Consider the following 24310-nt stretch of genomic DNA (forward strand, 5'->3'; position numbering starts at 1 on the left):
TTTAAATAGAATAGATTGTAGTATGGATTGTTTATGCTAAGAAGCACTTTCACGCGTAGCGAAAATAGCGAGGCTGAATTAGGGATTCATCCACACTAAGTTACGAGTATTGTGGGTGCGAAGGAAAAACTTGACGCAGACTTCTCTCGTCTAATCTACTTGCACGCTCGAGACAATAAAGTTAGACAAGGACGGGAGAGAGAGAGTAATGATACTTCGTGGTAATTTCACGGACTAATCAAAAGTATTGTTCAAGAGAGAGAAGTCTTTGGAGTATATCCGGAATAGATGCAACAAGTATCTTTTGCACTTTGTGCTAATATGTATGTGCTAGGAGAACAAACCGAACATTATGGGATTATCAGTTAATATTCAATTGTTTTTATATATACTATGAAATATTCGTATACCCAAAAACTAATATATTTCGCACGTGGGCGATAAAACATAAAAATATGAATAATATACATAGATGTAAGTAATTATTAATTGATAAAAATTTATATTAAATAAATAAAAATCTGAAACTTAGAATATAAATTTTAAAATTTACAGGAATGTTTCTTAATCACATGTTAATATTTTTATTAAAGTTAGACCGTAAAATAATAAAATAATATCGATATATCGAATATGAAGAAATGTAGAATAAATTATTGAACTCTGAAAAATTTTTTAAACTCTAAAAAATGTTTGAACTCTAAAATTTTTTTTGTTATCAAGACATTACGCATTTTGAATATTTCTTTAATTTGTTAAAAATTATGCAAAGTATATTTTAAAAAATTAATTTGAATTTAATTTAATTTTGTTTTATTTAAAGAGTTAACTTTGAAATATCGATATTATAAATCTGATTTATTTATCAAATACACAAATCTCGTATTATAAAGCATCGTTTAATATATACATGTAGGAATTCTTTACGATGTAAGAAAAGTGCTTTTCAACTTGTGTTTTCTTCTCGAGGGTGATTTAAGATACAAAATGGATAAAATTAAAGTATGAGATAAATAATACTGATAAATCACACGCAAACAAACCGTCATGTCTCTACGAACTTTCAAACGAACTGATATATCCACTCTGAGATTAGTTTACTCAAAACTTGACATTTCTTGTCTGCAAAGTGCAATTAGATGCATTTGCTCGAATGTTGGTAAAGGTCGAAGGTCGCAGCAGAGTCACACGTGTTTGCGATCAACCAACTACACGATTTCGACTATGCACTATAGATAGTTCAATATAATTAAATCTAATTAAAGCGAATCGGTTGATTCTTGAGCTGCATTTCACTACTAAAAGCCCGTTTGTCGAATAGACACATGTAAATTCGAATTTCAATTAACCCATGTTATTAGCGTGATTTGAATTCACTTGCGAATTTATCGCTGTTGTTGCAGGGATGAAATTATTGCGAATAAAATGTGTTTATCGTAAATTCATTATTACTGCTTTTCAAATTCGCGTAGATTTCTTCCAATGCGAATTTAATCGAAGACATTTTCTGCTTGTGCAGTGAAAATAATTGCAAAATATTTCGTACCAATTTTTATTGTATGTAATAAAAACATTTCAAGAAAAATAACTATAATTTGGAAAATTTAAGATATTAGCTAAAATTTATCAGATATTATTGATCATTAAATTCGATATTTATTTTTATTATTTTATTTTTGATTAGTTGCGTTAAATTAATAATGAATTCGAATCATTTTGTATTCAATATATGTACATATATTCAACATATAAAACGTCGAAGTTGCAAAAATATGTGTAATGCTTCTTCCCAATATAAAATAGGTAAAATAAATTAATTATTTAATACTTTTGAAAATGTTTGTATATAAATTCAAATTCATATAAAATTATCAGTTAAAATTCATTAAAAATTATCAGTCGAATTCAATGATCGTAATAAAAAAAAGATTGTAATAACTTCGCGTGAATGAGAAGATTAATAAAAATAAAATTTTGTAAAATTAAAAAAAATTTGAATACAAATAATACATACAAGATAGCGAAATATGCGAATGTTCTTATCATGCTTTGATTCGTGTATCGCGGAAAAGGTTAATAATATTTTAATCTCATACCCACGTGTACAATAATAAAAGCGAGCGATACTCACCCTTCGCACGTGATGATGCCGTAGTGCAGGCCGGTTGCCTTGTCCTCGCAGATCATGCATATCATGGGCGTCTCGTCTTCTTCGTGTTCCTGGGGTGGTAAGGGGGGTGCTGGCGGCGCAAACGATATAGACTGCGAGGCTGCTTCAGACTTTACAATCGTACCGCCGTTGCTCACCCACGGTTGCGCGGCGGAACCGGAAGCCGTGAGATTTAACGCCTGCATCTGTTGCGCGGCCGGTAGTTGCGTCAAATCGCCGGCCCATAGCCTCTCCATGTTAAGGGCTGGCCCGGCGGCGGCGGACGAATACGACACCGAGGTGGAGGAGGGTGGCTTACCCCTAGACTCCTGGCCGAGATTCAGCAACAGCTGAGCGGCCGACTCCTCCGACGAGGAGCACGAGGCGACCGCCGCCGCGGTGGCCGTCCAGGATGCCGCCGGCGGCGGTACCGGATCCAACGGCGGCGCCGACCATATCATCGTACGGACGCCGCCGATTTCGCCCATTAAAACCGTAGGCGGGGGACGCGGTGGTGCCGGCGCTGTCCTCTGCGCCGGTGGTTTCATAACTTCACCTGAAATGCGTTTTTTTTTTTCGGCGTTAGATAATGGCGTTAGATAATGGCATTTAGATGTGTATCATAACACAACAAATAGCATTTAACTACTCGACTGCATTTTTTACGATAGATTTTATTGCGCGACAAATTTTAATCTTTTTTATAGAAAAATTATCAAAATTATTAATTTTAATATTTTTCTTATAAAAAATTATAATTTATCAAAATTATTTATAATTATTCAATCTTTTTTTATAGAAAACTAGAACAACACAAGCGCGCGCCATTCTTCGATTTTATATAAAAAAGAATATTTTTATATAAAGTTTGTTTAAACTTGATAATAATTTTTTTACAGAAATCAGCTATTAAAGTAATAGTATGAAATTTAAAATAATAATATGTTTCAAATAATATGTTATAATTCCTTAATTTGGAATGATTCCTTAATTTGACAGAAATCAGCTGATGACTGTCAAAAATATTAATCGCAGATAAGGCATTAAAACATATTATTTACAACACATTACTATTTTAATTTTTATAACATATTATTATTTTAAAATTTAATTAGCAATTAACGCTTTAATCAGCTGATTTCTGTCAAAAAATATTAATCGAGTTTAAATAAACTTTATATTATTTTTTTGAAAATATCATTCTTAATATGAAACCAAAGAATGGCGCGCGCTTGTGTTGTTCTAATATGTTATAAAATGTAAAATAGTAATATGTTATAAATAACATGTTTTAATATCTTATCTGCGATTAATATTTTTTGACAGAAATCAGCTAATAACTGTTAAAAATATTAATCGAGTTTAAAGAATTATGACATTATTTAAAACATTATTTTTATTTTTATAACATTATTTTAAAAATTAATTACCAAATTAACTCTAATCAGCTGATTTCTGTTAATTAGCTAATTAAATTTTAAAATAAAAATATGTTATAGAAATTAAAATAATAATGTTTTAAAACATATTATTTTAATTTTTAAAACATTTTAAAATTTAATTAGCAAATTAACGCTTTCAGCTGATTTCTGTGAAAAATATTAATCGAATTTAAAGAATTATAACATATTATTACATTATTACTTTCATTTTTATACCAAATTATTATTATAAAAATTAATTAGCAAATTGACGCTTTAATCAACTGATATCTGTCAAAAAATATTAATAAAGCAAAAATTTGCTAAACTAAATATTAAAATAATAATATATTATAAAAATTAAAATAGATTATGTTGTAAATAAATCACGTAAATTCGCACGATAGAAATGTAAGAAAGCATTTTAATAGATAATATTTGCATATAACATTTGTAGAATTATATGAAGTAATGAATTATTCATTTTTAATATTTGCATTTGTACTTTGTTTCAGAAAATCTTAGAAGAAACATTTCGTCCTACCGATTTCGCCGATTATGGACACACGTAATCTCTTTTCGTAGCGCAAAATAGAATAGTGAGACGTTTCTCCAAACAAGTATTTCGCGTAATTTATGATAAATGTCGCGGGTACCTGCCGCGTGTGACGAACCGCGAATGTCGAATTTAGCGACGAACGGACGTCTCGATCTACTCATTGGATTACGCGGTCGGGCATCCGCGATTATTTAAAATCGGCGTTCGTCGCTTCGCGAATTCGAGTGTTTGTCGTGAGACGTTTCTCCAAACACATATTTCGCGCAATTTATCATAAATGTCGCAGGTACCTGCCGCGTGCGACGAACCGCGAGTGTCGAATTTAGCGACGAACGAACGTTTCGATCTACCCATTGGATTACGCGGTCGGGCATCCGCGATTATTTAAAATCGGCGTTCGTCGCTTCGCGAATTCGAGTGTTTGTCGTGAGACGTTTCTCCAAACACATATTTCGCGCAATTTATCATAAATGTCGCAGGTACCTGCCGCGTGTGACGAACCGCGAGTGTCGAATTTAGCGACGAACGAACGTTTCGATCTACCCATTGGATTACGCGGTCGGGCATCCGCGATTATTTAAAATCGACGTTCGTCGCTTCGCGAATTCGAGTGTTTGTCGTGAGACGTTTCTCCAAACACATATTTCACGCAATTTATCATAAATGTCGCAGGTACCTGCCGCGTGTGACGAACCGCGAGTGTCGAATTTAGCGACGAACGAACGTTTCGATCTACCCATTGGATTACGCGGTCGGGCATCCGCGATTATTTAAAATCGACGTTCGTCGCTTCGCGAGTTCGAGTATTTGTCGTGAGACGTTTCTCCAAACACGTATTTCGCGCAGTTTGTGATAAATGTTGCGGATATCTTCTAACATCGCGGGATGGATGGCGACGCGGCGATGCATCGACCGGTGAGTCTATTAATTATTTATTTTATTAATTTAATATTTACATATCTAAGTAAATATGCGAATAACTAATATTGCGAATAACTAATATTGTGAAAATTAAATAAGCATATAGGCATAAATCATAAATCTTTTCGTAATTAAATATCTCAAATGTCTTTTAAAATCGCGCGAATATATAACGGATATAATCTCTAATATATAATATATTTAAATTTAATAATTTATCTAAACTTAATAAAAATATATATGATTCGTTATTTTCAATAGTTATACGTTCTACTATTGAAGATAAAGCCAGAACTTTTAATTATTTACGAATTTTCACGAAATTATACGCCAGCTTCACACATATTATTATCTTACAATTTAAATAGCAAATTAACGCTTTATTAATATTTTTTGATAGAAATTAACTAATAATAAAGTGTTATTTGCTAATTAAATTTTAAAATAATAATATGTTGAAAATATTAAAATCGTAATATGTTTTAAATAATATGTTATAATACTTATCCGCGCTTAATACTTTTGACAGAAATCAGCTGATAATTGTCAAAAATATTAATTGAATTGAAAGTATTATAATATCCCTTTTCTAACAAAAAAAAACCATTAAGTCGATTCTCGTAAGTATTGTTGCATCTTTTCCGCGATGCTTATTGACTGTCTCGATTCGCATTGTGCATTATATTCGTAGCATCGAGAGGCTATCATCGCGAGGGTTAGTAGTTTGACAGTTAGTATTTTAATTTTATTCAAAATAAAATTAAATAAAAATAATGTTTTAAATAATATGTTATAATAATACTTTAATCTCAATTAATATTTTTGATAGTTATCAGCTGATTTCTGTCAAGAAATATTAATCGCGGATAAGGTATTATAATATATTATTTACAAAACATATTACTATTTTAATATTTTTTACATATTATTATTTTAAAATTGAATTAGCAAATTAACGCTTTAATTAGCTGATTTCTGTAAAAAATCTTAATAAAGCGTTGATTTGTTAATTAAATTTTAAAATAATAATATGTTAAAAATATTAAAATAGTAATAAGTTGTAAATAATATGTTATAATATTTTAAATTTGATTAATACTTTTTGACAGAAATCAGCTGATAACTATCAAAGATATTTAACGAGTTTAAAGTATTATAACATATTATTTAAAACAGAATATTATTTTATTTAATTTTATTTTGGACAAACTGTCAAACTGCTAACCCTCGCGATGATAGCTGCTCGATGCTATGAATATAACGCATAACGCGAATCGAGATAGCCAATCAGCATCGTGGAAAAGCAACAATGTCAGTAACATGCCTTTTTTTAGGAAGGCATTATAATTTATCAAATTGACCAATTATTAATCTCAATATTTAATAGAAAATTATAGTTTATCAAAATTATTAATTTCAATTTTTTTATAGAAAATTTATAAAAATTTTGTTTTTAATCTTTTTTATAGAAAATTATAATTAATCAAATTTATCAATTATTAATTTCAATTTTTTATTTATAGAAAATTTATAAAAATTATTAATTTTAATTTTTTTTATCGAAAATTATAGTTTATCAAAATTATAAATTTTAATTTTTTTTTATAGAAAATTATTAATTCAAATCTTTCTTATAGAAATTTATCAAAATTATTTTTAGACATGACATACTTGAAAGACTTCTTATCATTATACAAATATTTTTTACAAAATGTTTGTTGACTATTATTTTCTATTAAAATTTTAAAAATATTTTTTGTGTGCTTTTTATAAGTGATAATATAACAGTTGTCAGTTGTTTATTATGGGGTCTGAATAATAAATCGAGAAAATGATTTTTTAATTTTGATACGACTTAATAAAAAATACAAATACATAAATCACAACACTTACACGAAGTCGCTGTAGTAGTCGCGCCGGTGGTGACGCAGCTAGTGCTGGTGCCGCCACCGGAACTTGTGGAGATGGTAGTGGCGTTCTGTCCGCCGTAGCTCACGGCGCTGCTAATGACACCGTTGAGTAGCCTCTGCGTGGCGAATCCTTGTACGCCGGTGGTATTTTGCGACCAAAATTGATGATGAGCCGCCAATAAATGCGGCGGCACCGAGGGGGGGCGCGGCCTCGGTGGCGTCGGCGGAGTCTGCGGCGATTGTTGTTGCTGTTGCGTGGGCCCGTGGGACCCGGCGGATCCGATGCCAGGACTGATACTCTGGTTTGGATTGAACTGAGACGACGGGCTGTTCCGGTGACTTGGCTGACTGGAAGCTTCCGAGCGACCACCCCCGCCGCCACTACTACCTCCGCCTCCGTCAAAGACCGAGTTGTCGGACTCTTCCTTGGTCTGGACGGAAGACAGATCGCCCTTGTCCGGGGTGTCGCTCCTCGAGGAGGCCTCCTGGGCAATGGGGGTCGACGAGACCGTCTGAACCGGCGAATAGGACGACGATCTGGTCGGCGCGGGTGTAGCGGAGCGTTGTTGTTGATGCTGCTGTTGCGGTTGCTGATGATGCTGCTGTTCGTCGGCGACCCTGAAGTTCACCATTGGACTTGCATCCGGGAAGACCGAGTCGGGCGACGCACGGTCCGTGCACGTCGCGTCGCGACCCTCCAGTCCATTTCCTCTTCCATTTCCGCCATCGCCACCGCCGCTGCTGCCGCCTCCACCGGTACCACGAAGAGAATCTCGCGGTGTTCCTGGACTCGGGCTGCCCAGCAGGTACTCGCTCGTCACTCTGACCACGGGGCAGCCCGGCGAGCCCGGCATGTTTGCCTCCGGCGACAGGGTCGAGGTGTCGGCCATGCTCTCCCCTGGAGCAGGAAAGTTTATGGGTGAAGGTGCGTCCCCCGGCTGGTTTCCCTGCGGCGAGCTTGCTGATCCGAGGGATACCGGGGAGTCTGAGAAATAAGGCGTTGATTTTACATTTATACTTGGACTGCAGAGAGTCTGCAACGTAGCGTAGGGACGTTTTTTTCTTTATTCTCGGATGTTCGAAGATGGAATATATGATCGTTATTCGCGTTGATTCTGTTCAGTCTAAATATAAAAATCTCGACAAATCTGAAATAATATACTAAAGTGAGAGATGACATGAAAATTAACTTGCATTGTTTTGTAGACAATTTATATTTTGAAAACTGCGTGAAAACTAATACTTTCCTTTTGAATGCTCGGAAATTCAAATTATGACTTTAAAATCTTTTTTTTTTCTAGTTTGTATTTTATTCGAATTCTAATATTTTAAATGCGGCACTGTACTGCTATACTATAAACCTATATAATTCTCTCAATTATTCGAACAATTAAAAGTGATAATAAGTTTCTTTTTAGCTGCATTATATTTTCTATATAAAATAGACTAAATATACATTTAAAAAAATAAATAAATAAATAAAAGGAAAGCAAAGAAAAAATTCCAAAAAATATAAAAGAGTAGCTAAAAAGAAATATATTAATGTATACTATCTTATCATCTTTTTTTTACAAAGTGTAATTTGATGGAAAACTACACTTTAATGGTAGAACCACCATTAAAATTAGAGACGGCAGTGACGAACTCAGAACATATGTATATACGTTTGATTATACTGGTCTCGAAGCAACTGCTCGTTACGCAATCCCGAGTCATATCAATAATATGGCATCTTGTATGCAAGAAATACGATAGATTTCTCCAATAAAAATAACGCCTCTCACAATAGATTCCGATGCACGCGAAACGTGATAAATCCGACGTGTTTTCCTCGAGTTTGCCGCGCCCATAATTGCCTTCTTTTCGTGAAAGATACTTCAAAGTATATTCGTGCGATAAACACGTTGTTTGGCCACTTCAGCATATTTTATCTTTTTTAAGCGATATAACAGAGTATTCGGAGGGCGCACGATCGACCTCAGCTGGGAAACAATCGTTTCGAACATTTAAACTTTGAGTATTAAAGAGAAAGTACAAAGAATGATTGCATCAAAAAATATAAAAATTTTTAATTATTTTAAAATATTAAAATATTAAATATTAAATAACGTTAAAATATATAAATATTATAAATATTAAATATTAAAATTTAAAAATATGTTAATACATGTTTAAAGTAATTTTAATATTTTTTAATATTTGTAATCTTATAACATTATATTACAATTTTTTCTAATGTGCAAATTTCGTAATATGATTTTAGTATAATTATTATAATTTAACAAAATATATGTATATGTATATAGATATCTCACAAGAATATATTGAAGGAAAGTGAAAGGATTAATGCTTATCTCGGGATACAGTCGATCTCTCGTCTCTCTTCGCAAGTTCCTCTAAACTCCGTCAAGTTCGGCAGGCTTTTAAAGGCATATCGTAATCTCCTTTGAACAATCACCGCGACTTCAATAAATTTAAATGTTCGCTCATTGTTTTGCTCATTTATTTACGACTTAATTATTTCACTCGCAGTCTTTTAGTGAGTTCGAAATGTTGATTATTTTTTTTTGAATGGATACATGAATAACGTCCGATAACAAAGTCTGAATGACTTGAATTTAATATATAGGATGACAACAAAAGTTTAATATACATATAATTATGAGATAATTTCATTTTTCAAAGATTATTTTTCAGACATATAAAAAAGAATGTGAGAAATAATAAGTATTTATTGTATTTTGTTTTTTATTCATTTATGTGTATTTTATTATTATTTTTATTTTTATTTTAACTGGGATGAAAATACTAGACAGTTTTCAGATCTTATTCGGGGAAAAAAGTTTTTATATACTTTATAATAAAATATCAAAATATCAAAAATCTATATTTTACATATATTCTTTGAAAAAATAATAGTCGAAAATTATGCATATTAGTGTAGAAGATAATTCCAAAAATTTAGATTTCCATATCTGTCATGTCCCTCGAGAGATTTTCGAGTCAGAACAAGTTTTATTGTGAAAAGCATTGTGTCTTTGATAATGGGGAAATTACGTTGGTAGGTTGTAATTGCGTTAGAAGAGAGGGTCGAGCGAAAACCATTAAAGCGCCCGTATGCTTTCGACGTTCTTAACGTTGCATCGTACCCCGTGTGGTGTGGAAAGGTAAACCGAGATGGTACGTGCAACGTGGGGTAATCTTGTATCGAGGGCACGTAACACACACACACACACATACACACACACATACATTCATGCATAGTGTGAAATAAATCCAATAAAAAATATTCTACGACTGCAAGTATAGACACGAATATATATAAAGTTTTATTCTGGATGAGAGTATTAATTTTATTATATCATTATTATGTAATTCATATATTATACGAGTTTTCTCGAAAAATACGTATATAAAAGTTTAAAATATAATTATCTCGTATGCGTGCGTGTATTTTCTCGAAACGTTTCATTCATAAATCTTCATTCATAATTTTTAGGTTAATCTGTATCTTTAGTGAAAAAAATTTTTAAGCGGGAAAAAAACAAAATATATTTAGATATTAGTAGAATATACTAATGAAATATATTTACTTTTGTTTCTTTAAATCGGAAAAAATTATACACCATAGAATGATACAAAATATAACTATTTGAATTGTTCTTTTGCTTGTTGCGAAAAGGATGTGGAAAGTTATGGCTACTCGTGTAGGTCAAGGAAAGAATGCAGTTGACAAGGCCAGACTATGATTGCAAATACTTAGGTAGCAGTTTCCGAGCTATTAATAGTCGATCGTCTTGGACATTGGTCGAGCGAATTATTCATTTCTGGACTCGTAGTGTTCCGATATCGCGAATTATCTCGTATAGTTACTAAATCGAAGAGTCAGATGTCTATTTTTGTAAATCATCAAAAAAGTCTAACGTCCATCACTCTCGTGGAACAATTATATTATTTGCATATGGCATTTATTTATCGTACTGATTGACTGTTAAATATCAATGCTCTCAGATGATGCATGAGTGACGTAGTAGTGAGTCTACAATGATGGCTAAAAATAACAAAGATTATCTATTGCGAGATGTAATGAAGATATTGATCCTTTGTATCGATAGTCGAATTTTTCAAAATGTTCAAGAAAGTGTTCCTAGCAATGTAATAATGCACAATTACATATCATAGAGTTACATAAGACATGCCATCACTTTCACCGTTTCTTTCACTTACTCTTTTCTTAGTTTCTTAGGTTCCTTAACCAACTTGGAATCAGTCTTCTTCGATGAAAATTAAAATAAATAGACTCTCTAAATTATAAGCAATAAAAGATAAAGAACTGTGCATGATGCAAATAGAGAAGAGAATATCTTCTAATTAATTGACTCTTTAACAGAAATTGTTTATTCTAAATTTTGTTTAAAATTTATTTCTAAAAATTTTTTATGTTTTATTTTAAGTATCACATATCATAACATATCAAGATATGTTAAAGAATTACAGCTTATCATATAATATTTTAAAAATATATTTTCCTTAAAGATAAATACAGACTATATATATTTATTAAAAAATTCAAGCAAATAAATTTTAAATGGATTTTAATAAAATTTTCAAAAAATTCAACTATAAGAATATATAAAATAAAAATTTTTTAAAATTTAAAAAATTACAATATAAATTATATTATAATAAATTAATTATAAAATTTTTCGCGCGATATCTTTGTTAAGAAAAAATTAAGATCGAATTTTGTAGATGAAACAAAAAAAACAAGGAGAAAATATATACAAACAGATACTCTATATAAATTATTAACAAGTATAGCATTACAAGAGTTTACAAGATATCGTTTAAATAAATAAATGTAATATAACTTGATATAGTAAATGTAATATTTACCGAAGAGTGACGTGTACAAATTCTTGGCGTCTTGTAAACACTTGTAATAATTGAAGGTAGAATAGGGATCGGCCGTGAGTTGCGATCTGAAGTAGTGTTCGAAGCGGAAGTAACTCTGATAAGATGCTATCGAAAAGTTATTGTAGGGATTATACGCAGATAAGTAGGGCAAAAAGCTGTTTCTCTGCATCCCGTAGAAAGCTGTTAGATCCATACTTGGTGAATTCCAATCTTGTCGGTTCCAATCAAGATTAGTGGCGATGGAAACGTTACTTCCCAACGGAAACATTTTTCTAATAATTTTTTACAGATCGGTGACTAATACAATTAAATTTGATGTTTATAAGAAATATTTTTATAGCAAGAATTTTTTAAACATTGTATTGTCTCTTTTTCACTTTTATATCTCTCTCTCTCTCTCTCTCTCTCTCTCTCTCTCTCTCTCTCTCTCTCCTCGACTGTATAATTTTATTCTTCTTACGGATTGCTTTCGATATCGGATTGTCTTCGATATTTAGAAATTGTTGCATTTCTCGTTTATGTATTTGTGTAATTCGAAGCATTTGCTGTTTTATCTTTGTTATTACACAAATAAATATATATTGTGTAGATCATATTAAATTCGTGTGAAATGATTTTCTTTTATCATTTTTTAATTGTCGATCAAAGTTGGCACATAAAAATACAATAGAATCTGATTTTCAGATGATATGTTTCTCTTTCTCCTTTCTTGTTTATTTAGAATATAATATGAATATTCGGAAAAATATGTCACTCTCTCTTGAAATGTCTAACCGAAATTGTACATTCGGTAAATTGATGTCAAAATTATCGAGTGAGAAGTCTCGATTGACTGATCGTGTAAACTTAAATCACAATAATGTAATTATATACACGACGTATATTTTTTATATTTATATTTTTTAAAATAATTTTAGTAACACGCCAGTTTTTTTCCGTCGAAAATTTGAAATTCGTTCTTGAAGCGTGGACAGGCCGTCTGACTAAAACAAGAACGTCACTACTTTTCGTTCACGATGCCAAAAAGCGCACGTTGCGGATTAAGTGATATAACGTTGCTTTGATCGGTCATCTCTCTTCTCCAAATCTCGTCTCTCTACTATATGCGAATATCATCTTTCTATGAATCGCCAAGTGTCTTACATAATATATTTAACTATCTCGTTGTTAATTTACGTCAATTTATCTCATCCATGCGAGAAGATATTAAATTATATTTTTTCTTGCTATAAATTTATTCGTTGTTCTATTACAACAAATACATATATATATTTTTATGAGCGGTTTTTGATATGGTGTCATACGATTAATAATCGCGTGAAAAAATATATAATTCCAATCTGCCACGCCGATGAATCTCAAGGGATATCGATCAAGTATATCGATCGCATTAGAAAACGATAAATTCACGTTTCTGTCAGTTTTGATCATCTTTCGACATCCACGAGCGCCGCTCGAGGTGGCATCGACGTCGACATCGTCTAGATAATTGCGTCGTATATTCGTTGAACTGTGTGTATGACGTTACACGTGTGGCGGCGGCAGCCAAGAAAGATCAATGATTCCGCGAGACTCCGGGTCACGGCATCAAAGTGTGCCGGAAGGTACGTTCTCCTCGAAAAATTGGAGCGCGTGCTGTCGGCGCGATGCACATTTCTCTCTATCTCTCTCTCGATTCACCACGAGAATTCACGTTGAAAAAAAAAAAATAATGCTCCAGTCTTTCTCTCTCTCTCTCTCTCTCTCTACTCGCGCTCTCGCCAGCTCATCTCTTGTCGGTTCGACAACACTATGGATCGTCGACGCAGACTCTCTCTCGATTCGCGGCCAACGGCAGTCTCTGACCTTTAAACCGGCCGTAGGTCGAGGGTCATTGGTATCGGTCGGTGTTTGTGCGAACGCGTCGAAAAATCGATGCAGCCCTGTGTGCAGTGGCCGCGGCAACACGTCGTGACGTGATGTGCGCGCGATTTTTACCGCGAATGCGACGTCAACGTCGACGACGACATCCGTCGATCGTCGTCCGCATGCGGACAAACTCGCTCGCGTCTTCCGGTTCTGTCACATTCCTCTTTCTTTTCCTTTTCCTCCTCAGTTTCGGCCTTTCTGTTCGTTCACCCGCGTGTCCAAGAACGGAAAGCGTCCGTTTTTCGCGCGTTTTTCGCGGTCACCGAGCGCGCGACACCAGGCCGCGTGGTTACGCGAGTTCAGGCGAAACCGAACTAGCACCGGTGCACGTCCGGGACGATCGCGTGGGTTGATATTCAACCCTGCACCGCCGGCAGCAACCATTCCGAGCTCCCTTCTCCCTTTTGGTCCCCCTCTCCTCTCTCTCTCTCTCTCTCTCTCTGCCTCGCTTCGGACTTAACTTCCCCGAGCTAGCTAGGCGATTCCGTTGCCGCGCCACCCACGTCTCAACCTCTGCCCTCAACTTGCGTCGACAACCCTCCCGTTTCCATTTCCCGTCGATCATTCGCGAAACCTGCCTTGAATTCCCAAGCTAAGAAGACGAGCGTGTAATACCGCCTGCTACAACGCGACGTAACTCGCGTTGTTGTATAACGAGTGGGAATAAAAAAATATGCAGAAAAAAAGAGAGAGAAAGAAGGAAATAACACGCGGGATAAGCGCGCGCGCAGCACGGAAAATCGAAAGACTGAATGAAATGAATGTTGAATGGTAGCCGAGATAGATGTGCGAACGAAGGGTTAAAGATTGAGTCATTGGAGATATATATACTATACTGTCATTCTCGAGGAAAATTATGCATTATGGTAGGAGGCAACGCGATACAAATACGTCATGATTATATTTTGTATGCAAGTGCTAGACAAAGGTATACATATGGTAATCTTATAAATCTTTTTTTTTGCTATAAACGGAGGTTGAGGAATCTTTGCTTTTAAAAAAATATCATATTCCAAAATTCATTAAAAATTTAGATTTTTTTTATTTAACGATCATTTTAAATGAATCAAATTATATTTTTTTAAATATTTTAAATTATATTTAAATTACATTTAAATGAATTAAATTATAGAGTGATTATTTAAGGTGTTCTTATTACTAGGCTCATATTTATGATACCGAAGCGCTTTTGCACAGTTATCATTTTCAAGATATTTCATTCTGACGAAATGAGATATATGTTGTATGAACGTAATATTAATTTCCCGTGCATCACAGTTAGTTTCAAACTCGATATAGTAAAATGTCAATTTCACATTATGACGTAATCGCATAATATTAATGCGTAGAACGTAAAATAATGAGAAATGTAAAAAATCATTTATAAGAATAAATGCATCTCAGCTAATAAGAAAAATACAAACTGTTGAGAAATTATTTTGTAAAAGATGAATCGTTCAATCGATCGATATTTTACGTGAATCGCATATAAAGTTGATTTTTTCTTTAAAAAAATATATCAGGTACATTTTTGTCAAAAATGAAATTATTAATTCTTAAATATAATAATTTAAATTATAATTTAAATTCTAATAAATCTAATTTATATATATATATATATATATATATATATATATATATATACAAAAAATAACAGAAAAATGTGGAAAAAATAAAATAATTGCTTGTAATACATAAAAATATATCGTTAAAAATTAACAGTCTTTTTATGTTTGCATATATTCTTTTCTCAATAATAGTGAAATTATACTTTTTACATACTTTTACATACTTAAAGTGAAAAAAGATTAATTGCCTCGTTTGTAGTTAGAATTCTCATTCGTTATGGGTTATAAAAATTATCATTGTTACGCGTGCATCGAATCTTGTTTCTCCATTATCGGGTGGTAAATAATCGTTAAGCTTGAACATCGGTCAGTTTTACAACTTGTTCCGAGTAATCTTAATATGAAAAGATCAGTCAGTGCATCATAATTCGCTCGACAGTGATATATGATTCTTCGTGGCGCGATTACGTCAACCATTAGAATCGAATCTAGATTCTAAGGCATTATATCTCATCTCTAGACAATCTCGATATTTCTACGTATTTATCTTCTACGTCTTTGCGTATTTTTTATATTCTTTCAAGCGGTTGCTATCGAGATACTTGGTTTTACAAGGAATAGAACACGGTAGAATAACTTTAAATAAAATATTAATAATACGTTAATATGTAATAAGAGTATGTTGCGATATACGATTGCAAATGTGTAAAACAAATCGCTAAAAAAAAAAACGAGCCGTCTAATGGGGAAAAGTTTTTCAAATCCAGACTTTCCGTGATAAACACGCTATAATCGTTAATTCTGCATGCATTGGACTTTTTTTGTGTGATCCATTGCTGCGATATATCGCCGAGATATTCTTACCGTCGCTACTACATCGGGAGTCGACCTTTCTCCTTTTCAACTTGAGATCTTGAAACAAGCTCATGTTGTCTATCTCACACGGGCTGCTCGGAAGGGTCATAATTCCTGAAAGCAGAAAATGGCAAGGATTAATATTAGCGTCTCTGCTAAGTGAATATTACTCATAACGACTAATGAGTTGCATTATATATTTATGAGTGATCCTGCAATGCCTTTAGAGATATTAAACTCAGCAATGAATTTGAGTAAATTAATATTTCGATAAAAATTATCGAAATTATTAAATGTTTTTATGTTTATTCTTATCAAAATTACATTATCAATTTCTATTGATCGCGCATATGCATTTAGGAGACAAACATAATTTTATTTTTCATATACTTATAATTGAATAAACATAATGTTGTTTATAAATCTTAAATTAACAACTAAATTCTTTATCACAGATAAATGATTGATTTAGAAAATGTAGTTTTCTTATATTTTTTTTAATTTTTAATATTTTTGTTATTTTCTTATATTTTCTTAATCTATCTTATCTCGTAAATGCATTTTTAAACAATCATCATATAATGTAATGAAGAATATGAATGCTCGATTTCGTCAGTCGAAAGTCAATTTCATTGATTTTTCGTTCCGATGAATATTTAAATACAAAAATTGCATTTTGCGAAAAAATGTCTGTTTCGCGTTTCTATCGATGCACCTCTTCTCGAAGTCGTCTCGCGCGCATACGAGCGAAAAATAGTGTCTATTGCGAGGAGATCGGTTAGCGACGTGAAAGTACGCGTGTGCGGACGCACGCGGGCGATTACGGCGAACGCATAGTTCACCATTAACCCCGCTTTAGTCGGCAATAACGTACAATTGGATCGCCAGTTGCGTGGCGATCCAATGTATCGTTTACCGCGATGCGAAACGAGACGTTTTTATTTTATAGGGTTCTCGCGGTCGCGAGATACGATGTACCATCTCATCATACATTGTAACCGTAATGGAATAATTAAAGACTGATGTCTTGATGTGTACCGTATGTGTGTGTGGGTCGACTCCGCTCTCTGACATCCCCGAGATGTCGGCTATACCGAGTTTTACGAGCGCATTCATCCGCTCTTTTCTCTAGTCTAGCGCTAGACGAGACTAGGTCTATGAGAGACGATGGCGGGTGCAACGGGGGTCATTTTAATAATGCGAAGCCGACGATAATAACAAATCGCGAGCCTTATCGCGGAGACGGACGGGGACGAACAATTGCGTTTGTCGCTCAGTCGGTCGTACGGTCAGAAAGATCGGATGTCTAAGCGATTTTACGACAGTGTCCGACCTAACCGCCGCGGGTCGTTTTAATAAGGGCGATGATGCACATCAATCGTGTGAATTTTTATGCGCTGTGTTTTCGTTCTGAGAAATACTTGTTGCTACTCATGTTGTTGCAACAATATTTGCATCTCGTATGACGGGACATTTATTCTTGTCTCTCTGTACTTTTTACATTTGTTTCTTTTTAATTTTGTCCTCTTTGTTCTCGTTCTCTAATGTCTGCATATACATTTTGTTTGAATGCAACAAGTGTGACATAGTGCTGTTAAAACAGACATGACACACGTTTCTATGGTTAGATGTTTTAATTTCTCTAAAAAAGAAGCGACGTCAGAGAGAGAAATAGTTTACAACATAAAGTATAATTTTAGATAACATTTGGATAATCTTTTCTGGGACTAATTAAATCGAAGTAAAAAATGATAATGATAACCAAGCGCAATAAATAGGGCACATGTTTTATTGTAAATTTAAAATATGCATCACATAAGTATAAATAGCGTGAATTTAAGGTTTTTTGGGGCCACCTTCAGTTAAAAAATAATTATAAACATAGATTACATAAATAAATGTTTGCAACGCAGTCAAATGAGTAAAAAATAATAAATAAAAAATTATTGTATTTGAGAGCTAATTTTAAATAAAAAAAATTTCAATCTTTCAAACAAAAGCAATATCATAAATGAAAACTGTAAAATATAATTATATTTTTAATTCATAATAAAACTTTTGATCCATGAAAGTAGCAATTTACTTTTATAGAAAATATTAACATTTAAAATTATAAATAAATTACATTTACGTAATTTTTTAAAAAGCTATTTACGTTTTATAATAAAATAAAATTCACAGTATACATTACGTTTTTTTATTCGTATCGTGCTTTATGCGATTTATTATTCGTAACACATTTTTATATTAACATTTTACACTGAGGCGTTTAAACGATGTTCCTGTAATATAACATGTATGCTATTTTCTATTAAAACAGTTTTACGATCGCGAGATATAACATTTACGCATTACTTAGCACAAGTTGTCTCTGATCCAAGATTCCAAGTTCTAGATTTAAACAGTTCCGGAATTTACTCGGACGAAAGTTGAACGCGATATATCTACTAACAATCTCATTGAAGTAGAAGTAATTTAGAAGTAAACGCGAACATCTCGTGTTAATTAAGAGTCGACATTAATTAACCGAGGAATTTTATAAGTAGAGATTCATGTAAAATTTTATAATTATGCATTATAATTATGCATTATAATCGAAATTTATATCATTTAAAATTTATTTCGTGTTCGGACTTTATATATGCAGAAATTTCTTTGTAATTTTTTACATTTATGATATTGCTGTTACTTATAGTAATAATATACTTGATATATGCGTAGGTAAAACAAATTTTTTATTTAATAGGAAAATTTTTGTAGTAAATCATAAATCTTAATCGCATTTTTGATAATGCTTATAGTCTGATAATTCTATAATATCATAAAATATTTACATTGCGGAACAGTTATTTGTTACGATGAAGATGCAAGGAAGAGAAGTTCATCAAAGCAGATATACTCCGCGCGAGGCTTTCTGTTTGTTTTCAGCATGAAAACTTCAACTAATCCGAGCGACATTAATATTCTGCAACATTGTCTATCTCCATTTCGAAAGTTATTTATTCTAGCGTGCCGTAGAAGTTCTTGTACTTACTCCTACGCGCCTTCAGCTAGCGATAGTTTAGCTACAAGAAGTACGTAGCTATACTTATAAGCAAGCTCCATGTTTAATTAATACCGTCCAGAAAATCACCTGCTTGCTATTATTATTCATAGGTTATTCTTTTGCGTATAAGAAGGTTCTTTTGCTTTTTTTTCTACGTGTAATAATTTATGCAATAATTTGACATATTAATTTTGTCATGTGTCATTAAAAAGTATGATAATTATTGTGATTATTTGAAGGACCATAATAATTAGTTTGACTATATTTACAGATAAAAAATGTTATAAATAAAAAATTACAAGATAATTAAAGTTACAAGAAATTCAGACATTTTTTTAAAAGAAAATAAAATATAAGCTCTCTAATATTAAATAAATGAAAAAAAGACTTACAGTCTAAATATAAATGTAAATGCAGTTTTATGATAAAAATATTTGAGGCTGGCGAACCAACATACTCTTTTTGTCTTTTTAACTTTTAATTAATTATTTTATTTCCGCAAATATTTATAAAGCATTCAAACTTAAATGAATTATTTATTTTTGTATTTAAACCTTATCAAACGATTTTAATTAAATATATCTTTTTCCTTGTATTACACAAGCACTTATCTAAAAATAAAAAAACAAATAAAGTGACGAAATTGAAACATATTGAAAATATAGTGTCTTATTTAATACAGTAATCTCTATTTTAGAAGTAAAGATAAGTGGCAAAATCAATAAAAGAGATAATTATGAATTTCTCATCTCGGTATCAAGAAACGATCAATCGCAAGTGGTGTGAACGGCGCTTAATCAGCCGGACGAATGTGTGCATCGGTACATATGCGCGATACTAGATGGCACACGTTAAAGCAAAGCGCATCTCCACGTTGCTGCGAGGCACGCATGTGCACATTCGCGCGCGCACACAGAATCGCTCGGTCGAGTCGTCGTAGTAGTGAGGGGTCCTTGCTCTCTGCCGTATGTGGGTCAGCAGTCTCACACACGCCGCTATTCTTGCGTAACCAATGCATGCATACGACCGCCGCGGGCGCTCGCGCGCGCGCACGCAAGGGAATCGTCCGTCGCCGTGTCGTGACTATAAGTACATGCATGCATACACCGAGATGGAAAGTGCAGCCAATGCATTAACCTACGACGGTCTCCTCTTGAGAGAGGTCGGCCGGCGTGACACTCGGCTTTCGTGTGTGCAATGTATGTATGTGCGCTCGCGCACTCGCGCGATTGCTGCGAGTGCAAGAGTTCGGACTCAAAAAAGCAAACGCAAACGCTCTCGGGCGAGCTTTTTCAAGTTTCATGCTGCTAGTAGTATCACACATCGTAGGATTTCTATGTAGGTACTACATATTGTGCGAGAGTATACATACATATATCTATACGATCGCTTTCTTGCGTCAATCTGCAAAGTTGTGGATCTAGTCATTCTAATGGATTTTTTTGGGTGGGGATACAAGGAGTATAGCACTTGAAAAACGATTACATTCCATGCTTAAGAATGTCAAATCATTTATATATAAGATTTTCTAAGATTTATATATAAGTTTTTCTAAGATAAACACATACTTTTCAATAAATTTCTATTCTTAAATACTTTTCATAAGAAGAAATTATACATAATTTTTGAAATATTCGCGATGGTGCGACCATAAATGGGAAAAAAACATGAAGCTAACGTTTGTGTTTTATAGGAAGCTTATGTTTATTAACACCTTTCACGTCGTGCTAGTTCATTCTATGCTTATATATTCCTCAATCGAAAGATTACAACTTTCTATTTTGCATAAATTGTCAAGAACGTCATGTAGTGATAATCCAACTAATTTATTGAAAATAAACTTATATGATTATAAAATTACATAATTATGTTAATGACATACAAAGTATACCGTTTATCTTATAAAAGTCTCAAATAACCATACGTGCCAATATGTAATCAAATTACTTTTTACATTTTCTTAAAATTTTTAATATATCAGAAAATTCCCTTATATTTATGAAAATCCATCACTGCATTATATGAATAATATATACCTATATTATATGAATTTTTATATAACAATACAAAGAAGAAATCATTAAGATTATATGTTATTTACAAAAATTACATTTGAATTATTTGATACGCGAATCGATCATTCTTATGAAAATATTATGCAAGTCCAAAAAGACATGCGGTCAGTATAAAGACTACATTTTCTAAGACGAATACTCGATTAAAAAAATCTCGTGTTGATCTAGAATTGTTAAAGAATTTGTGCCAACTTTGTTCGTGGAATGGAACATCTGATTTTCTATACCGCATAGATTTTACCGTTATGGGGACTGCGGACGGTGAAAGTGACTCTCCCACGCCATGACACATCCTAGGTCTATAACTCTCCTACTTTCATCCACGTATTCACTTCTCCACATCTCTTAACAGTAATCTCTCTTTCTCTTCCTCTCTCTGTTTCGTCCTTCTATCGCGGTTTTCATCGGAGAGTCGCTAATAGTTTCTACACGGCATTCTGTATAATTCGAATTCCTGGTTGCAATAGTCGCATATACACATATAAAAGTCTCGGTTCAGGAAGAGAATATTAAAAAGCGATTTATACAGACGAGAAATTTTACGATGAATCACAGACAAGTAAAAACGTTACATGAAAGATATCTTTTATCTCTGCACAAGTATTATTAATTTTAATAAGTATTACCTTAATCACTAAATAATTCTGTTGCTCCATATGTGTGATACATTTAAAAAAATCATTAATTTAATCATTATTAATCATTAATTTAATTATTAATTATAAACTTAAAAGATTTACACTTTATATAAAATAAAATATTTTAGAGCTTTATTTTATTTTATCATATTATCATATTATACATATAGCAATACGTTTTATAGAGAAAAATATTTTTAAAAATGGCTAAAAGAATTAATATTATACATTTTTTGTGTAATGTTGTCTTTTATTAAAATATTGATAATTTTATTTCGTATTTTATTTTTTAATTAAGAGTTATATTCCTTTTAGCATATATTTTATTTATTTATTAATTTATTTTTTGTATTTCTCACTTACTTATTTTTATATTGTACCGTATCTAAAAATATTCGAGTTACCATGGAAGGTAAATATATAGTCTAGTCAAGTGAATATAATCTTATCTATTCTCGTACAGCACCGTTATGTGAAAAGATAAATTAATACTTATCTAAGCAGACTATATGGATATACGACAATGTCTTGTCTTTTAGCATACCTTAAAATGGCTTATCGGCGGAAAAGAGTTATACATTGCGTGTCGTTTTTGAATTAAGTTAAAACGCCAATGATAATTCAGACGATGAACACACCTAGCGATGATACAACCTAATATGCGATATCAACATTGGCACATATGTTAACAGATTAAAACGATATTTAAGATAAAACATTGACTTATTATGATAGATGCTTTGGACTATATTTTTTTTAATTGATGCAATCATATCTTTTAAGTAATTAAATGATTTTATCGATTTACAACATCTATAATTTGTATAATCAGTAACTTGTGTGTGCTGATTGAAATAAATTTAAATATAATAAAATAGGCACAGAGAGAAAAAAGGGTATATATGTCAGCATAAGTATATAAGATTGTTTGAATTTTTTGAACACTATTATTTTTTATATTTACTTGTAAAGCGATAATATTAAGGAAATGCGAGATAATTTATTTGAGCGAATATCTTACAAACTTTATATTATTTGAAAATTAGAAAATATTTTCCTTCACTATGCTTAGTCACATGCTGTCGATATGTATATCGACTTAATCCCCATCGACTTAAAGGGTCAGATTCTTGATCATTTCGTGTCGTTGTCACAAAGTAGAGCCAGCTGTTTGGTCTGTCAGAATCCAATTTTGTTCATCTAGCTTTCTTTCTCTCGATAGATAAGTGAGCGAGCAAGTGTCTGCGCTTCCGCGAACGTGCATCATAAAATAGATGCAACAAAGTTTATACTATATGTGTGTGTGTGTATATACAATATATATGTATATATATAATAACATAGAGAGAATGGTCATTCACTGGAATGTATCTATTCCCTGTATCATGTTATCTCATTGTCAGTTGGCTCCAATTATTCCAATTATTCGATTAAAATACTATCCTTGCAAGAAAGTTGTTAGAGACAAAGACGAATGCGGCAATGACGTTTTGTTTCCGTTGACTTCCTCCGCGGAAGAAAGAATTCTAGTCAAACATGACCATGTTAAACGTACACGCGTTTCGCGGGAATCGTCCGTCGATTTCTCCTTTACGTTTACGCGACAATAGAGCGTCATCTGCGAAACAACAGACTACAGATATTGTCTCTTAATTTGTTTCAGAGGGAGAGAGCAAAGAGAACAACGGCGCGCATGTGAAAGAAAGAAAGAGAGGCAGAGACACCCGGTATATGTCGGTGTGTCGGATGCTCGGGCAAGGAGTGAGAACGGCCAGTGAGAGTCGGCGACTCGGTACGTTGAACCTTCGTAGTGAAAGTTTCTATTATAACACTGGCCTTACCTTACTTTTCCTACGGCAAGCTCTACCGTGTTGTGTCATAAGCGCGACGAGCGAGTGAGCGCCGTGGTAAAAGATCAAAATCCGTTCCGCTCGTTCCTTTACGACGTCGTCGTCGGCGCGTGATTTAACGGAACATCGCTGGAAAGTGTTTCCTCCTTTTTTTCGGCAACGAACGGAAATCACGCCGTTCGCAACTTCGCGATCGCGATAGAGCATTTTTTTTTATGTAAATTTTCTCTCGCGAGTTAGATGACGTAACGAAAATTTACACATTTTTACATAATACATAAAACTCGATAATAATCGATTGTTTACAATATCGCTGTTCTTTGCAATAGAGTAAAAATAAACAGGAAAAAAAACTATAAGTTTATATACATGTACATATATAATATATATATAAATTACAATTTTTGTTACTTTTTCGTAATATATGCATCCTTATAACAAGAACGCAATAAAAAATTAAATAGTACCATATTATTACATTTACATTTTTTTA

General features: G+C 32.9%; 2 protein-coding genes across 17 annotated transcripts in view; one reads left to right on the forward strand and one right to left on the reverse strand.

The window, feature by feature from the left end:
* Positions 1–24310, reverse strand: part of Hr4 (nuclear hormone receptor 4) — a 175238-nt gene that overhangs the window by 16389 nt on the left and 134539 nt on the right. For 8 of the 13 annotated variants that reach the window (XM_083037582.1, XM_083037577.1, XM_083037574.1 and 5 more), the window contains 3 exons: positions 16218–16322; positions 6944–7945; positions 2132–2705 (listed from right to left, as the gene is read on the reverse strand). In XM_083037582.1, the coding sequence (XP_082893708.1) occupies positions 2132–2705; positions 6944–7945; positions 16218–16317 (1676 nt within the window). In that variant the 5' untranslated portion in view covers positions 16318–16322. Of the gene's footprint in view, positions 1–2131; positions 2706–6943; positions 7946–11856; positions 12536–16217; positions 16323–24310 lie in introns of those variants that run through there. The other 5 variants (XM_083037580.1, XM_083037583.1, XM_083037581.1 and 2 more) reach the window with 3 other exon arrangements.
* The window catches only part of LOC145935871 (uncharacterized), a 271196-nt gene that overhangs the window by 1954 nt on the left and 244932 nt on the right, over positions 1–24310 (forward strand). For all 4 annotated transcript variants that reach the window (XR_014425293.1, XR_014425294.1, XR_014425295.1 and 1 more), the window contains exons 2-3: positions 4086–5044; positions 23631–23759. The gene's annotated coding sequence lies outside the window, so the exon portion shown is untranslated. The remainder of the gene's footprint in view (positions 1–4085; positions 5045–23630; positions 23760–24310) is intronic.

This window comes from Prenolepis imparis, unplaced genomic scaffold, assembly GCF_030444845.1.
Source record: "Prenolepis imparis isolate NDT839.2.m4 unplaced genomic scaffold, iyPreImpa1.0 SCAF_5, whole genome shotgun sequence".
In the NCBI taxonomy this organism is placed as follows: Eukaryota; Metazoa; Arthropoda; class Insecta; order Hymenoptera; family Formicidae; genus Prenolepis; species Prenolepis imparis.